The 19,631-nt window shown below is 38.1% G+C and overlaps 1 protein-coding gene across 4 annotated transcripts in view; it reads right to left on the reverse strand.

Moving 5' to 3' along the window:
- Positions 1–19,631, reverse strand: part of LOC126853932 (fasciclin-1) — a 215,862-nt gene that overhangs the window by 31,192 nt on the left and 165,039 nt on the right. For all 4 annotated transcript variants that reach the window (XM_050600136.1, XM_050600137.1, XM_050600135.1 and 1 more), the window contains 4 exons: positions 15,545–15,675; positions 14,399–14,495; positions 10,150–10,315; positions 9,698–9,858 (listed from right to left, as the gene is read on the reverse strand). In XM_050600136.1, the coding sequence (XP_050456093.1) occupies positions 9,698–9,858; positions 10,150–10,315; positions 14,399–14,495; positions 15,545–15,675 (555 nt within the window). The remainder of the gene's footprint in view (positions 1–9,697; positions 9,859–10,149; positions 10,316–14,398; positions 14,496–15,544; positions 15,676–19,631) is intronic.

Here is a 19,631-nt window from a genome sequence, read left to right on the forward strand (position 1 = left end):
GTCCTTAAATCTGATTCTCCCTCGATGGCGTTAGAGCTATGTTACCGTTGCGTAGCTTTTGCTCGACGTTTACGCTCGTTCGTTGCAAACTAAACTGATCTCATGCACTAACCGTGTGCACAACCACGGAAGCGCAATAATTCAATGAGCAAGTACGGGTAGCTGAGTCCCGCCGTGAGCGAGCAAGTAGGCCGTTTTGAAGTGAATCGTTGTACTGGAAGCCCATAATGAAACCACCCGCACACGCTTCGCCGCGATGGTGAAATCTTTAACCGCCGAATTAACGCTGCGAGGGACGTGCGATCGCACATATGTTACGACGCGACAAACACAAGGATGAGGAAATTTATGCAACTTATAGAGACAAACTCAGGAAGCAGATGAAAAAAAATAACGGAATTGGGGAATATTGATATTTCCTGAGCTTTAAAATTTTAAACTTCCCGAACGATGTATCCCATTCAAGTTTTAAAAATTCAGTATTTTTCAGAATTCAAAGTATTAGAGTTTTCTGTAGCTTAATTTGTGGAAATAATTATAAAATTTCTCAAAATCTGAAGGAAAAAAAAGAGGGAGACAATTTGTTTTTATTTATTTGATCATTTCATCATTTGTAAGAAGTTCGGTAGAGTCTCCCTTCTCGATGGATTATTACGCTACGAATATAAAATTTTTTCGATATTCGGATATCCTGGATGCAGAAAAGATGCAGCCTGCGACACGATAGATGCTAGTGTATAGTACATTGAGCATGGCACTTTGCGGGTGAGATCGATATTTGTCGGCGTCTCGTTCTATTTCAATTTTTCGACGAAGGAATTTTTCTCTCCTTTCCTCACACGAAGGGGATAGATATTGCAAATGGAAGATTGTGACAGAGTGACGGCGTGGAAGAGGTGCGAAGGCAATCAAGGAGGTTGGGCGGCCCTTGAAGCCGGGAATCGAAGCGGTTCGAATGCGCTTGGATCCGCGAATTGTTCTGCATAATTTCCGATTAGCGTCCCATCCCGAGGAATTACTGTTACTAAGCTCTTACACTCTCTGTGGAATTTTGCCGACTGCCTCTCTCATGAACGCCACGACGCCACGAGTTGCCGAGCTTTCCGCGGCGCCGGTTGCATTCTCTTAAAGGAGAATTCCGTTCCGCGCGAATCCTTAAAGGCCCATCTCTCTCGTCGAGCGACGCCGTTTTGCGCTCGTAATCTCAAAGTGCATAGCGAGCTTTTCGCCAGCGTTTACAACGCGATTCCCTTTGTTCGGCTACACAAGAGAAATGAAATTATTCGCGACGTCGAAGTTGTGATCTTAACATACCAGAGAACGCTTCGACGCGTCGAAAGCTCAGACGTCAAGAGTGTCTTGCATGACTAACATCGTTTTCGCGTGCAATTATCACGAGAATTCAAAATCTACGAGCAACATTGACACGACAAGCAAACGGTAAAGCGGTGATTTAATTTAATATTTTTTGTAACAATTGAAACCATATTATCGTGCATCTATTATTTTATTCTTCAAAAAATACAAAAAAGAAGTAATTTTTTATTTTTCTGATATCCATGATCAAAAAATATAAAAGTTTCCGTAATCATTCGAGATAGCGGCCGTATTTTTTTCCCACATATTCCATAAATGTACCAGGAAGAGAGAGCTACCTGCTTAGCTCAAATGATTAAAGTTGTATCTTCGCGCTAGCAAAAGCTCGTGGGAAGGTCGCTGCGACCATACAAACGCAACATAAAACTTTCCGACACTTTGTGTTTTTTTGTTTTCGAATACAGTTCCTTTTTCGGGGAAACGCGAGGGAGAGCTTAAAGATTTAATGCCGCGCCGGGGAAAAAGTTATCCGTCGTGTAGCACGCGCTCATAAACGATCAACTGCTTTTCGCGATGCTTTTTTTCCCTGAGATTTCCGCTGATTTTCTTCTTCTGCGCGAAACTTTGCCAAGCACAACAGATCGACGGCTCTCTTACTTTCACATTTTATGATACATCGTAAACGATCGCCGGATTTCTGTTATTGTGGTAGTTAGACGATGCGAAAATAACATCGGGCAGAAGTATCTTTGGTTGTATTTTTGGTCGTGAATTCGAAAAAAACATTACATTAGAGTTATTATTGTTGATAAACATACACGTTGGTCTTCAATAAATATACAAATTCATACAATGATTAAATATCTTACTTCTGTAATTTCGCAAATTTCTATAATTTGTGTAATTATATTTTTCAATGTTAATTTTGTTTATTTATTATTGCTGCGTCTAATTTACCTTGATTTTCTTGAAAATTAATTTTATGATACTTAATGACTAAATTCAAATGTCACTGCATTCCAGAATAATTAATTAGTAAATGTATGAAATATATCTTAAAAATGCCTTACGATTGGTGCTGCGTTTGTTGTCATTGCTCGATGGTTTGATATTATACAAGGTAACCGATACTTGTGCAATAGTTACGGATATTAAATTAGTTTCATTACTTCCAAACTATAAGTTCCGAACAATTCCTTTTACGCTCTTCGGGAAACTTCTGAGTGAACTCTTCTTGCGAGGTTTATTATTTATAGGAAATATTAAAAGGGAAAATTCATAAGAACAGACTAAAAATAATTTCGTAATTAAAGGTTATCGAACACACGAAATTCTTTTGATCTTCCGCTCGAAAAAATCTCGAGATTTTCTTTACACATGCCGAAAAAGAAAAGACAGATCTGCTAGCCACAGATATGTGTGTGTTTATAATACTTATTCCATAAATAACCAACGGAAGAAAAATAAAATTATCTCTCCTTACATCACGCGCAGGTTTCTCGATCACCTTGTATGTACGTGTATATACAAATCATACACTCGAAAGGACGCGTAAGTTCGAGGGTGAACAATGCACAAGAAGGGGTTTATAGTGGTGGTTTGTAGAACTTGGTTGAAAGAGGGGAAGGAGGGCTACTCGCAACATTCGGTAAAGTACGAGGAGCGAATAGACTCAGAGGTTCTATGAGCATAAGATGCTTGCCGAAGTAGCAAGGTGAACAAGTTCGCTGTGTGGATACAGGCGAGAGAAGGGATCGCGACGAGATTCAAAGCGCGAGATAATGCCAGAGTAGAGCAACTCGAATTCTCGATGTATATATATTAGGTGTATATATACATATATATATATATATATATATATATATATATATATATATATATGTGCTCATATGTATCCATTATATACAGATGTACTGTTGTACGTGACAATCGGTGTGTCATTATTATTATGAGCGGAAACACGGAACGGAAGGACAAACGATCGACTCTGTTTCGTGCGAGCAAAATAGGAAATGGATGGATAAACGAGATAATAGTGTATTTCGTGTCGACCGATGTCAATCGATGAATCACACATTCGTTATTTGTACATTTAAAATTCTGTACATGAAACGTATGCGATGATTCTCGCGTATGCATCAGCGCACTTATCGTAAAGATATAATAACGTATAAAATTATTTAAAGTAACAATTAATAAACATTTGCGCGAATATTTGCTCGATTTCTCCGTTATTAAAATTTTATTAACTTTTCATTAGCTATATTAATTTCATTAACTATATTTTTAATCAGCAATATGTTCTAGAGATTCAAAGAGTCGATCGTCGTTCGTTCTTGCTTCCGGCGATGGATGATGTAATGGCGAGAACATCGAATCGCAAGAGTTTTGGTTTCATTGAATTCTAGGGCAGATCGGAATCGCGTCAAAGAAAGTTTCAAAGAGAAGCTACTCGACGGTCTCGGCAATTCTGAATCGTTTCCAACAGCCGGAAGACTCAAAAATTGAATAGGTTCTTTCTAAAACACCTTTAGAGAGACATGACTGGACTTGAGCTTTGATTCGATGTCCCGGTAACAGGCGCAATTATGTTTAATTATGGTCTGGCGCTTAATGTGAGACGTGTTGTCCCTCTTTCACAGAGAAACGTAAAATCAAAAGGCAAGAGAGCACAGTCAAAGATCAAAGACATAATGGACAGTGAAGGTGGAGAGAGGATCTGCGAGAGGAGGCGGCGAGAGATCTGCGGTGTGAGACACACGAGGCACGCGGTGCAGTGATGGCAAGAACATGAAATTCTGTGCTCTCCTACACACCGATCTCGGGTACTTTTGTCTTTGCTGTCTTTCATTTATCGAGTTTTCCCGCCTGTCTCGTTCTCAGTGTCTATGCGAGTAAACCTGGAAGTAAGTGATTAGTACCTCGCGTAAAACTATCGCCGACCGTCGATGACAGTCCGAGGTCTTTAATTACTTCGCGATTGATCGTCTAATTTGATCGACAATAATGTTTGTTGCAAAATTCCAAAGAATTCAAAGAATCTTTGAAAAATGTTTAGGATCGAAAAAGTTTCGAATGTCAAAGAAGGAGATCCAACACATTTAATTTTAATTCGTATTAAAAAAAAATATATATATATATATATTAAACACTTTAGTATCTAAAGAAATTAGTTTATCTTACTTTTTTCACCGTTTCATATATTTCAATCATATCGGCACGATTATCGACGATCGGGACGTTTTTTTAGTACAGAGATACACAACATACAGAGGCTCGTTGAATCAAAGGTCGAGCACGTCTAATACGATTTGACGTAATCTGTCGGGACATTTCCTGCAAGGAAAAGTTCCGTCGCCTTTGATCCAAATTACGAGCCGAGAGGGTCTGGTGCAGACAGTAGGCGAGACGTGCCGAGGATCATTGCTGAAAAACAGTCGATATCGCGTGTGACGACAGCTGTCACGTGAACATTCCATTCCTCTGTCCTGTGTAAAACGTTCGTATATATATTATACATATGTAACATACATACAGAGTGTATATAGGGTGATCCGCGCGATTATACCGTTTTTCAGGCAGTTGTCGACTTTGTTACCGATAACAATAGAGAGAGAAAAATTAAAAAAAAAATACACAATTATGAAACTAATTATGCGTAGCAACGCGACGTAAAAGTATATGTTCAACCGTGTGTTTTGTAATTATATCGTTGCATAAACAGGCGTGTTAATTGTGATGTAGCACAGATAGCACTTGTACAGCAAGCGAATAATCTGAATTTTTAAATTTCTCCATTATCCGGTGTGCATCAACAAAGCCGTAATTATGCCATGAATGCGCGTTTAGTCGCGCGCATCACCCAATATACGCGCACATAGATAATGTGGCACGTATTGCAAGAGGCGAGGCCGCGGAACGGATGCGCTTATCATATGTCGAACGGAGTCGTGTGTTCCGATCGTTCATGTATGGGCATTCGTATGTGACAGTATATATCGTGGAGTGAAATAATGTTTCAGCGACATTTTTCTCGAATTTCCGCTGAGAAGTGGAACAGCTGTCCGATGGTGAATGAGAAGCGTCTCGAAGGAGAGTCGGCAGACAAGTCAGTGCGTTTCAATCGACGGAAACTACATCGAGAGTCTGCGCATTTGGGGCGATGTCGGCTAAACATGTTTGATAGTCGCGTAAACCATTTTCAAAGATTGTGCGATTGCATTATTAAATGCATTTCGTTACAATTATATATTATTGAATCAATATTTATATTTAAAAAATTTTTATAATTTAAGAGAGATCTTCAATAAGTCAAATATTCAAGAATGTACAAGTTTAAATCAATATTAAAAAATTAAAATGTCAAAGAAGTTGACGTTTTAATACGATTAATTATTTAAATTATAATTAATATTAATAGAAATTGAAATTTAGTCTAAAGAAATTAATAAAATATTTAAGGATTCAAGAATATAATAATATAAATATAAAATAAATATAACATAATTGTGAAAATAAATGGCCGATTTTTAATTAACATCGCTCCATAATGCCGCGATCAATATCGAGACGCATGAGGAATAAAAATGAAATTAATATAAATCCTCATTTTATCGAGAAGAGACATTCTCGTGAAGAGTGGTTTTGTGACCTAGTTATAGTTGTAGTATTTGTGCTTGACGAGTGCCACCTGCACGAGTAATGAAATTGTTATTGACTTAAATAAAGTAATTCGAACTAAAGTGGCTCGTTGTTCCTGTTATCCGAGCGATGATGTTATCGAACTAGAGAGTAACTGCACTTAAGTATATCAAATAGAAATTATTTGTTATACATGTGATGCGGGAATACAGTCGAGTGTATTTCCTGTGAATGGCGGTGTTTTGGCTCGTGTTGCTGTTCAATGTAAAAAATGATTAGAAGATTATATGACGCAATTAAGAAATCATCTCTGCGACGAGAGATAGCCGAGTACATCGGCCTCGTCAAAAGACATATTGTTGTATACGCGCCAATTAAGTAGTAATATGTCTCATTGATCATCCCTTGCATTTTATCTGGCTGCATTTCGTATGTACATAAAATATTATATAATTGTACGAACAATTGCGCGCACAATGGAAAATTGGATTTGTTTAATTATGAAAATATTAAAATCCAAAAAGAAATTATTAGAATCTTTTGTCTAAAAGATCTAGTTTTTGAATTTTATAAAAATCTTGAAAATCTTCACTATTCAATACCGAGAGAATCTGAGAGCCTTTTAAACTCTGGTGTATAAAAATTCAGTTAAGCGCGTTTCATTGCGTGAAGTTTATCGGGTTACCGAAAGCGTGCATATACCTAGAGTGTTACATTATCACGAGTTATTTCAAGCGCACGTGCTCCGCGTTACGCAACTCCGGCGCTAAAATGGCTGCGAACTGGCTAAGATTAGAATCATACGATACACGGGATCGGCGCCCAGCCGGATAGAATCTTTACGATTGCCGTAAAACTTGTTCTCTTTCTCATTTCCGCCCGATCCCGGCTTCGCGAGTGTGCACACACACACACACACACACACACACAACGAAATGCAACGCTTATCTCGACGCGACGCTCTAACCAGCGGTACAAATTGCCAGTCGCAAGCGCCTTTTCACACGTTCTTAAACGGTTAGTATCGCGGTGATCGTTTAATAACGTTGCCGCGAGAGTCCTCTCGACTATTATAACGTTAACAATAATAAGTATTCTCACTTGCCAGCCCGATAAGCGAAGAAGTTAGATAGGTATAAAATATTCTCCGTGACTCTATTTCGATGCCGATGAATTTGATGAGACGCGTAAAAAAATTTTAGCTAAGATTATAAAATAAATTATATAAAAATTTTAAACTTTCCTCCATAAATTTGGATCCTTCCCTGAGCTTCACATTACATATTTCGCACATAGGCATGTACTAAATGCGCGAGGAGTGAAATTGGTCTTCGCGAATTTGCCACAAAGCGGAAGCTTCACGCGCGTCTTGCTGGCTGCAATTGCCTCATTTAGCCTGACTCCCGCATAGTTTGCATAGCGGTCAAAATGTACGCGTCTACATTCAATGATTACTCGTCCGCGACGACGACGACGACAACGATGAGGCTGACAACGGCGTTATCATCCTCCCCAATTCGTACACAATGCCGGGATCCTTTGAGGTCGACGTTACGGGGTTCCGCGAAACACGTCACGTCGGGAAATACGTATCGGGACACTGCGAATACTAATGCCCCTCTAATGCATCGCGCGGCCTGAATTCATAATAGACGCCAAGCGTCGCGTCGGCGAGATGAAGCACCCACGCGCGTGAAGCTTCCGCGATTTATCGCGAACGTGTGTGCATCGGAAAAACGCATTGAACTCTTTATTTTTAAAGTTATAAAGAGAGAGAGAGAGAGAGAGAGAGAGAGAAAGAGATAGATAGAAGAAAATACGCGCTCGAATTGTTATTTCGATTCGGTTTCATTCGCAAATTATTTAAAGCTATTTCTAAGCAGAAAATACGTGATAAAAGCAATTACTGTTTCTTTTTCACTTGTTAGATTGCATTGTAATGACTCAAACGATATTCTTTGCGTATGTCGAAAATAGAATAAACTTTCCTTCTATCAACATTCAATCGCGTTTGCTGTTTTCTCACGACTCAAGTTTGAACATCATACAATCTGGCAGTCAAAGTTTCGGGTTGGATAAATTTCTGAAATAACAATTCTCTATCGTAATACTTGCATTTGGAGAATTTCACGTGTTCCATTATGCTTCATATCTCTCTCATTATCATCGCGATGCTTTCTCTGCGCGTTGATAATACATCGCGAGTCGCTCAAAGGGTTAAGCAAGGCGGGCAATGTGTAGAGAGAGAGGAAGACTCATCTTCACCGGTGCGAAATCGAGATGGAAGATCACTCGACTCGCCGACTGTGAAAGAGCCTTCGTACATACATAGATATCAAACGCGAGGCTCACGGAAAAACGGAATCCGACGAATGGCGAGCTGTCGTCACGCCTTTATAGTCGGCGGTGAATGAAGTTCCGAGAGAAACGGGCGGAAACAAAGGTTCGCATTCAATTTCGCAGAGAGCCCTGGTAAGGAGGTTTAAACGAAGTTATAAATTTCGACTTTTTCTTGCGCGTTCGGCTCGTATAAACCGGACCGGTCACAATGCTTTTACGAGCAGACGACTTTCCAGGTCGATTGCCGTCGCTTTTTCACCGCACGTACGTGTCATTTGCATTAGCCGGGGTTATACGGGATGATTGAAGACTCGTGGAAAGCTCAATGAATTTTAGCAAGCGGACTTTACAGATTTAACGTATTTCAATATATTACAACGTATTTCAATTTGATTCAATTTAATAATATTCTTCTTTAGATCTCTATCTCTTTCTTTTTCTCTCTTAATACATGCGTAAATCTTCACGTAATTTTCTTTTTTTTTTTTCAATTACCATGTATATTACCATGTTTATTTGGATTTTTAGGATTTGTAACAACTTGAATATTTATCTTTTTATAGAGAAATATGAAGATAACATCGCAAAAAATTTTTTGGTCAGATAATGCGCTTACGCATTTGAAAAAAATAAATATGTTGCTGTTTCGGAATGCAAATGTACGTGTGTGTTTTCATCGCGAAATATGAAGATAGCATTGCATTTTTCTAAATGCAAATCTGTTTACATCTGCATCGCAAAACGCTAAAATAATATCTTTGCACATTCTACACATTGAAATCACGTTTGAAAAAAGGGAAGCATATTTACATTTGATATACAAAATTATCAATTTTAGGTAATAATTAATTTGACGTATGAGACGTTATTTCACCATTTTAATTTTAATTTTAAAGATGGAAAAAATAATAACACAACATCACACTATCTTATGATTAATTATGTGTATATGAAAATTTAAATTATATTACATAATGTCGTAATATTTAACAATTTTCTCTGACGAAATGCAGCCATATTTCAACATAATCATTTTAATAAATGCGGACAAAATGACGTCGATGACGAGGCCGCGCCAGTGCACATTATAAATCATTATATTTGCTCTCTATTAAACTGACCAACTGATTATTTTCATTATTCTCAACACGCGATAATTGAGTATGGAATAATATTATCATTTATCGTACGCTGATTATCGCAAAATTTATCTTATCGCGAAACGTTTCCGCAAACAAATCTGCGGGGTTAACGCGATATTTCTGATTGAAGAACGCAAGTCTCGAATTTGTATGAAAATCGAGTGAATCGATATTACGGAAAACTATATCGGTGTAACCGATGTGGTTTTCGAACAACGTTCGTAGATCCGATTAATGACAGATGATCGGGCACTGACCTCGAGAAAATCCTTCACAGTAGTGTCGACCACCATAAGCGGTCGTTGTATCAGATGAACGACACCGTTGCGCACCGGGATGTTCCCCTTCACTATCTCTGCCAGTACCGCTCCGTTTGGGTGATTCGAATCGCCCACTAACGTGTTCGATTGGACATAGACTGAAAATCGGACTATCAATTAGACATCGAGATACAAACGTGTCATTCGCTATTAAAGCACAAACACATCCCTTTAGCTGAACGCGATTGTTTTATTATACATGAAACTTTCTCGCGATGATGGAAATAGATCTATCTGAATAAATAAAAGATCTTTTAATGATAATGTCTACCAGATTGAATTATATCATTCATTATATAAATAAAATTGTTCTCTGATTGCCCTAAATTAAATTAATATTATTTTGAATAATTAAGATTCTCAAAGAGTGTTCGAGCGATCATTATTACCTTTATTATGCACCTTCAGGAAACTGACAATGACTTTCAGATTGTCGGAAAATACAAGAGTTTTGTACTCCGTATTTTCAGGCGTCGGTGCAGTAAATAGGACTTCGTTGGGTACAACGTGCCCGTCGATCACCTGCTTATCAATTTTCTGCGGCCTTGGTATTGGCTGTAACAAAAAAGATATCTGCAGAAATTGTCATTGAAAAGAATCAATGTAAAATAAAAAATATTTAAATTATATAAAGAATATCAAATGTAAAATTATCATTTCTAAGAGAAATGTCTTTGACAGTTGTGCCATTTTTATTTGTAAACTTTTGTTATTTGTGTAAAAAATAACATAATTTAATGTATAACGTATATGAAATGTAATAAATTTTCTAGAAAAAATTATCTACATCTTTTTTTTCGCTCTCTTTCTTTCCATTTTGCAGGATCGCTTTGTATCGCGCACACATTTCCTTGTTACTGGATACACGCCATCCTTTCATCCGACACTTCAACTGAGCACAAAAGCATGAAGACGGCGTTGTCATGGCAACTCGATTTCTACGCGGACCACCAACTTTAAATGCTATCCTTGCGCGAAAGGACCGAAGGAAAAGTCGCACGAAAGGTGCGGACGAAGGTGTCGGGATCTCGATATCGGCCGCGGAATTCTCCGGCGGAAAGCGAGGACGTCGTTGAGAGAGAAACTTTTCGAGATTGAGTCGTGCAACGTCGTTACGACACATCTCTTCGCGTCCCTTTCGACACTTCCGGTCCTCCATTTTCCTTGCCTTTCCCCTGTGTTTTTCTTTTTCCCTTCCTCTATTTTATTTTATTTCTTTTTTTCGACCCGAGTATCCGACATATCGTATGTACAGGCGCAAAACTTTCGGTAATTTCTGACGAGATGGCTCGTTTTTACGCTCCAAGTTGGATTACATGCGCGAATGTTCATTGTACGTGGTGGAAGCTTGGTGCTGAAAATTGGAAAAAAGCGGAATTCCGCGCCAAAGTACAGCGATGCGAGCATAATAAAATCCGGCGAGGGAAAGGGCGATGGTGGAATGCGCGCGGATTTGTACGTCCAAAATTCATAATTTTTAATTATTTTTTATTTCCAGCGAGGATTAATGGACGTTTCTTGAAACTGTGTTAAAAAAAAGTCAATTATACGTTCTAAAGCGTGAAATTTGTAACATGATGCAATAGAAAAAACATCATTGAAAAACAAATTATTATGACACTTTATAACGATAATATAATTAACAATTATTTCAATCAATATCTAATAATAAAAAAAATTAAAAGAATGATAATTAAAAGATAGTATGCCCAGAATTTTTGTTACAGATTGTTGTGTAAATTTTACAGCAATGGCGGTCAACTATTTCATAAATGTAGCTAATATAGATTAAAAATTTTACAGCCGCAATGCAATGTTAATTATTTCATAATTATACCTAATATATAGATTAGATGATCGTAAAATAATGCAAACCATTTCACCACTTCAAAATATATCTAGCGTGTTAATTAAACAATCGTTCTGGCACAGATGCTTAAAGGAAAACTCACTCGCTTAAAGAGAGAACGCGCCATATACTTATATACATAGATAAATTTATATACACAGAGAGTCCATCTCACGGTCAAGGAGATAATCAACTAAGGAAAGCACTTGAGTTTACATTCGCGATGCTCGCGATTGACCAATCAGGGGAAAAATTTCTTCGTCCCGATTGGTCAATCCGCGAAGCGCGCTTGCGACGACAAGTGGAGCGCACCCTAAGTACGCGCGAATTACTTGCCATCACGTGATCGCATTTTCGTAACCGGTCAGTTCGCGCCGAGCGGTCACCGACGTATAACGTGTAGTCGACTCGCGATCGCTTCGCGCGATTTCGTCGTGTGTCTTTATATCCGGCCGGCACTTGGACCGAATGTCCGCGAGTGTCGAATATAAGGACGGGCGATCATTTTTCACGATGCATTATTTGACTCATCGCGATTAACACATATCTGGACATTCCTAATCGGTGTAATCCTCGCTTCACTTTTCGCCGGAACAGTCCATTTTTTTTTTTGTATGCTCGTCCCTCGGATTATCCGTTTGCATCCGGGATTATTCGCTCGTCCGAGCGTCGTCGCGAGTATTATTCGATATTCGGAATGTCGAGAACTCTGAAGAACCGCCGCGATCGACAGACGATCTCGATTTTTTAGCTACGATACGCGTATAATTCCGTTTGAATCCTAGTAATCGTCGCCATGATTGTCTTCTCGGAATTCACGGGGTTGTACAAGTCGAGAATCTCGGAGGATCTAACGGGCGACGGATCAATTACGCGTCGTTTTGTCCGTGAATTCGGGTGAATTTTGCGATTACGAGACGAATGCCGGAATCTAAAGGCGAGCAATCATATCGATGTATTAATCGATCGACTGCGATCGCGATTCACCGGCGTTCGTGGAAGAGTCCATTCTTTCGTCCCACGTCTCTTTATCGCGAATAGTCTATTCGATTTTCGAAACATCGAGAAGTATCGTGATGGATCAATCGAGATGAGATTTCGCTTTCGGCTAAGATATTTTTTATAATTTCGGTGTAATTGCGACAAGCGATGCTCGCGGTCGCCGTAATCGACGTCTCGCGTCTTCTCGGATTTCAAGTCGATCGAGCGATTGCGCAAATCGGGAATCTCGAAGGATCTAACGAGCGACAGATCGATTACGCATCCTTTCGTCTATTTCGAATGAATTCTGCATATAGGCGAGTAGTGCCGGAATCTAACAGCGAACAATCATATCGATGCGTTAATCGATCCAATCTCTCGGCTCGCGTTTCGCCAGCGTTCGTGGAACAGTCCATTTTTTTCACCCCATGTCTTTTTTGTCACGAGTAGTTTATTCGATTCGCGGAACGTCGACAAGCATCGTGATGGATTTCGTTTTGGTTGCGATAATTTCCTTTTAACAGCGATAAGCTTTCCCGCAACTTTACGTCGATCGAATATGCGTCGTACATTTCGAGACTACCGTATCTAAAGGCGACGGTTTAATCCATCCCAATCGATGTATTTTTGTGAAATGTGAGATAAAGACAAAATCGCATCCCGTTAAAAAATATGTACGTACTCTTCGCGAGTGTGACCGAGTGCCGAATAAATTTAAGAACGATCGTTTTAGTGCGTGATTCAATCTCTTTTTTCGATGTCAATCACGTTTTACCGAATCCGTGTCCATCGAAAAAACTTTGTTTACAAATACGCGAGTGTATCGCGAGTGTAATCAAAAAGTGTGCATTGCAATTGAATTGAGAGGCATCGATAAACATTGACGGATTGTTTTAATGGATTAATCGAGGACCGGATGAATTAACGGATTACATAATGGATTAATAGCTGTTGACGATATTCGGGAGATGGTGAGTCTTTATGTATGTGTTAATGTTTATCTTAGAAATTGCCCATTTCAAGAAACAGTGATGTAAGAAAAAAGAAAAATAAAATTTTTTTACTCAACTGAACAAACGTTAGACATAGGGGCAATTTTTAAGATCATTTTTATGTGTAGAGGAAAAAATAATATTAATACGTTGTTATTCGTACAATTTGTACGTTGGTGTAATCGCGATCTCATAAATTTGCAATTTCGTGAATTTCCACGTAACAGGGGTATAAAAGATATCGCGTGTGTGTTCGGTACACTTCGTCAACGTTGAGATAAATTTACGCGTGACGTCAGAATGTCGTACTTGTAACGCGACGTTTGAAACGTCTAAGTGCCACGTGTACATATCTGCACGGAATAATTTACACCCGCTGGTAAAATGTCACATCGCGTAACGCTGTGTTGTAACACGATGTTCCGCGTGTGGGACAGTCTGAATGTTCGCGTAAATCCCATAGTGTCTAGGATAAAGATACATCGATATATCACACGCAAGTTTTTCAATCCTAAAGACACCTCTGTAGCGATCGAATTTTTAATTAAATTTGTTCTTGCTTTTTACACGTCAATCTCTTAGTAAGATCATGACTTACTCGATATCACAATATTCTTGCGGATATTTTTTTCATAATATTATAACGCAAACGCGCGACATGAACTTTTTTCTTTTTTTAAACACGCGTCTTTCGCTACTTTGAACGAAGCGCGCACCGACTGCGATTGTCCTCGAATTTTTCAAAGTCGGTCGCAGGCAAAGATATTAAAATCATCCCCCGGATGATCAATTTATGAAGGTCGCAAAGCCGCTTACCTTGAAACCCTCGTCAACGGGGATGAAGAAAGTAAAACGACCCTCCGCTCTGAAGACAGACTCCTTCTTTTCGATGACGATCCGCTGTCGGAAAGTACTAGAAAAAAAGATAATTATGACATAGTGCACGAGACACGCTGACGCTATAATAAGACAAATGAGAAAAGTTCGCGTATTTATTTGCGTTATTTAAATGATTCTAGACGCGCCAAGTTTTTGTATTTATATTCAAATCAGCGATTGCATTAATTGATGAACCGATATAATAATACCTTTAAGTCGACTCAGAATTCTTCCTTTATTCGAATGGATAAAGATAATTAACATAAAATATTTTATGAAGTATTGGATAGATCAGCTTATATCAAAAGTTAATATACTTCTATAATAATCTAATATATTTCGAAAGCCATCATGAATTTGACATTGCGCAAAAAGCACACTTTTAGCCTATTAAAATATAAAATAATAATTAATTTGTGAATTAAAGATTTGCTATAAAAACATATAATTTAATCTCAAAAATATAAATATCATCTTACATCGAACTAACTTTTTTATAGTGATTGTAACATGATTTTAATTCTACGATATAAAAATTCATGAAAATAAAAATTTTAATTTTACAAAATAAACTTTTATTTTAACTCACAAATTAATTATTAATTTTAAAAGGCTAAAAGTGCTTTGCACAATGTCAAATTTATGAATCTCAATTTATGAATCTCAAATTATATTAGTTATTAATTTTTAACACAGCTGATCTGTTCAATTCCTCCTTAAATTAGAAGCAATTAAATTTTTATGGCATATTATCATTGAAAGATTCGTGATATATATATATTAAGATTTTGAAACGTTTCGAATTGAAGAATTTAATAATCAAATCAAAGATTGAATAATCTATGCAATAAACGATATCTTTTCGTGACGTTTATAGAATGCGATATATGTTTAAAAAGGATTCAACAATTCGAGATTTATAAGCGCAAAAAGTACTTTTTTCTTTTCCGAGCACAATAAATGTCCTCGTTACTCTTTTATAACTGCGGTTAGACACTCCCGCTTTCTTTCTCGAAAATGATCGCTTACATCGCGTACAAATAGGGCAAAATTCGGCACTGATTTATCGAATAATCTACTCACCGTACGCGATGATCGCCCAAATTGAGATTTTCGCTCTGGTTCAGGAATTGAAACGCATTTGGATTGTAAATCGGCGTCTCTGCCGAATTGGAGCGCACCGGCTCCAGCACTTCGTTTATAATATGCAGGACCTGAAATATAAAAAGATGTAGGAGAGATTATTAATAAAAAAAAAATATATATATATAATTTCTGAATACAGTTCTTTTAACACGTTTCATATTACAGTTTTATAGATTGTATTTAATAAAAATTTTTTTCTGGAAACTAAAACGTAATTAGCTGGTGTAGAAATATTGAACTCTCGGGAATAAGAAACTTCGGGATTAAGATTTAGAGTTTTGCTTAAATTTTGAGAATCTCTGATCTAACTTGCGCGCAAGGACTACGTTAATCTCGCCAAGTCGAACGGATCTTTAAATCCGGCCGCGGCGCGGAAGACGAAGTGAGACAAACCGACGTCAAGCTCGTGACGTGAACTCTGTGAAAATGAGAACACGAGAGAAGCGAAGATAAACCCTCCGAAGTGTGGAGGAAGCGGAAACGGGCCAGAAAGAGAAAGAGAGAACGGGAGTGCACGTAACGAGTATTTATCCTGCGGCGACGAGCGCGGGTTATATCGAGTCTGTCAAAAACATCTGACGGCCGCGCGCTTTAATAGTAAGCTCATGAAAGAGAGGCAAACATATATATGTATATACGTTTGTATAGGTGCGCATGTATATGTGTCTAGAAGGGTAATGCACTATAAAATACTTTTCAGCAGCAAGACAGACTTTTCTTTACTTCAATCTCGGATGAGAGTGTTTCTTCGACTTTATTTATCGCGAGAAATTCAATTAAAAATTTATATAAAACGACAAATGTCCGAATATGCAAATCTTTGTAATTTTTCGTTTTCGTAAAAAAAAAAATAAAAATAAAAATAAAGTTTTTTTTTCTTTTTAATAAAATTTCACGACCAAAGCCACAGACGGGAGATGGTTAGTTCTTTTTCACGCACTTTGTATAAGCTATTTCACGGGTGTCGAGTCGCGGGAAAGCGAGAAGATGTAGAAACTGTTACTCCCTTTGCGCATCTCCGTCGGGAACGCGGGAAGCGCCATCGTTTACTGTCTCGAAAGGGAAAAAGTTCGTGACTAAAACGTTGCCGCCGCTATTTATTCGCTCTCTCCCGCGATCTCGTCCTGACTCTCTTATCTCACGAGGGATATACCGTTTCTATAGCTGTTTGCCTTTCTCCATTCGAGAAAGAAAAGGGGAATGTAGGGCGGAACAAGGGCGTTGGGAAACATAAGCGCCGAAGTTGTAGCCTCCCGAGAGATTTCCCTTGCGGAGTATCGTTCAAGATATATTTTTGCTGCTTTGTATTAATAGAACCATGTACATTTAACATGATTCTTTTTCTTGTCAATATATCCATAATCTTGATTGTTTTAATATTACAGTGTGTGTTCCATTATCTTTAATAAATGCGATAATGTTTGAATTGCATAGAAACGGGAAAACGAAGTAACTTATCGAAATTCTGAGAAATTCTGTTGATAGGCGACGTTAATAATAATTGAGTTAACGTAACAATTTCATCAATAGCACTATTTTCTAACTTCCATAGTTATTGTTAAAGTGTTACAGCAACGTCTGTCATGTGACATTGCGAGAGTTGAAAATAAATTATATATTTTAGAATCGTAAAATATTTTTAGGATAAACGTTCAAAATTTTTAAAAATCTAGCTTTAAAATCTAGTAAGAGAAAACTTATACATCTGATGTGACGAGCGCTTATAAAGCGTATAATTAAATATCCGCGCGATCCATCGTGGCCGCGCTGATAAGATTTAATACGAAACATCCATCACGATGTCTGTAAAGATGAGAGAGAAAAAAACTGGTCGCGTACGGAAAGTTAGCGCCTATGAGCTCTGCGAGAGGATAAAGACAGACAGAGATAGAGAAAGAAAGAGAGAGAGAGAGGAAGAGAACGCGCAGGCAACAATGCAAGGACCATATGATAAGAGGAGAAAAAGAAAGACGGAGAAGGAACGTGTCTCATTTATCCAACGTAGTCGCAGAAAAAGACAGCGACAACGCCGAACGACAACGAGGAGAAAGGCGGGGAGAGGAGGTGCTGATGGTGGTGGTTGGCTAGAAATGAATCGTTTTACTCACCGAGAATGAGAGAGGAAAGCGAAGTTTGTGTTCCTTACGGGATAAGACGAGCCGAGCCAGAAGACAGCCATTTATCTTGCTTCTCGCGGCCGCGAGTCATTCGGGAAGGGAAATCGAACGCGTTCGCGACAAGACGAATCCTTAATTTTTCACACGATTACCCTATACGTCTGATTTTTTTGCGTAACAACTAAATATAAAGGAGACGTTAAAATTTGAATTGACCTTTAAAAATCGCGATAAAGTCTCGAGTAATAGGATCGTAGAATTCCTCGCAACTGCCGCAACATCGCACCTTATTGATATCTCCGCCAACTATTGTTCGATATCATATTAATTTCTCGAGCTTCTCTCTTTGTTGCCTCTCAATTTCGCTTGAGCGGTGAGACCGCGACGACGCGGTTGGCCTATCGCGGGTGTATCGTAAAGTTAACGCTAATTAAACTTTGCCGATAGTTGCGTCGGACCATCCGCGATCTCTTTGAGAGAGAGAGAGAGAGAGAGAGAGAGAGAGAGAGCTCCTTCTTAATCAGACCCGGTTACTAATATTCGCGGTCGTCTATGGTACACGGGGGTGCGAGTTATCATCTCGTTGCACAGCAGCCCCGTGCAGCGCTCGCGCTTATTCCTCTCAGACGCACCGCCGCAAGATAATCACGATTTGCACGCGGTTAACGATGAATCTCACCATACCTATCTCTACGATAAACTCACACAAATATGATTTTTGAAGCGGAGATTAAAATTGGCGCGAATCTCGACATGTATATTCTAATGGAAAAATATATCGCCACGTGACATATTATGATGTTAGAGAATATTTTAATTTTGCTTTTATATCGTTATAATTTTTTTATCGTAGATGCTTCATATTTCTCTTTAAACATTCTTTTGAGTCATATAATTTAACATTCGGCGTTTGCGTCGCAAATTTTGAAAAAGAGTTCTTTAATGAAGTACTTACATTTTGTATAAATTTAGGAAAATAATGAACCCTCGGTTTCTCTAGTTAAAACGTTCCTGTGCGCTCTTCAATTAGTGCCCGGAAAGGTGCAAGAGGAAAACGAAGAACTGCAGGAACAGCAGAGCATTTAAGTTTGCAGTTGACGTACGTTAATAATTTTATACGCGCGGCGAGTCACGGCTATTAAGTAATCAAATGCATTCTTTCCGCATGAATATTCAAGCCAAGGAGAGAGAGCGCGAAGGTAATTCCATGCAAAGTGGGGAATTCCAAATCCAAATTAGCTCCGCGCGATGCGAGTCATCGCCGGTATAGAAATCGTGCTAATTTTCGTCCTCGGTTCCCGGTTTCTTGAGAAAGAGATAAAGTTCCCTACTTCTTTACATTCAATTATCATCGCGATTTATAGCAGAGACACATAAAAAGTCGAACGGAGTAAGAATCGCGACATTTCTCCGATTTGCAAATGTTATTCTTAATGAAAATTAGAAATTAAGAGAGTTAATATGTTTTTATAGATTGAAATGAACATGAATCGATAAACGGAATATCATTAATCTTAAAAAACCTAAAATTCTCCGATTATTCTAATCGGTATTCGTTAATTTATGACAGAATCACAAATGGAAATTGAATTTTTTTTTTTAATTACTCTGAGATTCATTGAATAAAGGGAGAAAAAAGAACATATGGTTAGCTCTCATATGATACAGATATTATTTTTATCTTATATATCTCTCTTCTGACTTTTATTTTATTTTTTCATCAATCTCTCATTCTACTTTTCACAATGAATAACCGCTGCTTTCATACATTTTTTTCTCTTTGTATTTTAGCCTTCTTTTTTTAAATAGAATTCCTTTTATTCTTTCACCGCGAAAATTATTTTAACATTGTTAACGAGTACTAATATTATTTTTATTCTCGCTGTGGATTATTTCAAATGGTTGCG

The sequence above is a fragment of the Cataglyphis hispanica genome, chromosome 13 (assembly GCF_021464435.1).
Source record: "Cataglyphis hispanica isolate Lineage 1 chromosome 13, ULB_Chis1_1.0, whole genome shotgun sequence".
Taxonomy (NCBI): Eukaryota; Metazoa; Arthropoda; class Insecta; order Hymenoptera; family Formicidae; genus Cataglyphis; species Cataglyphis hispanica.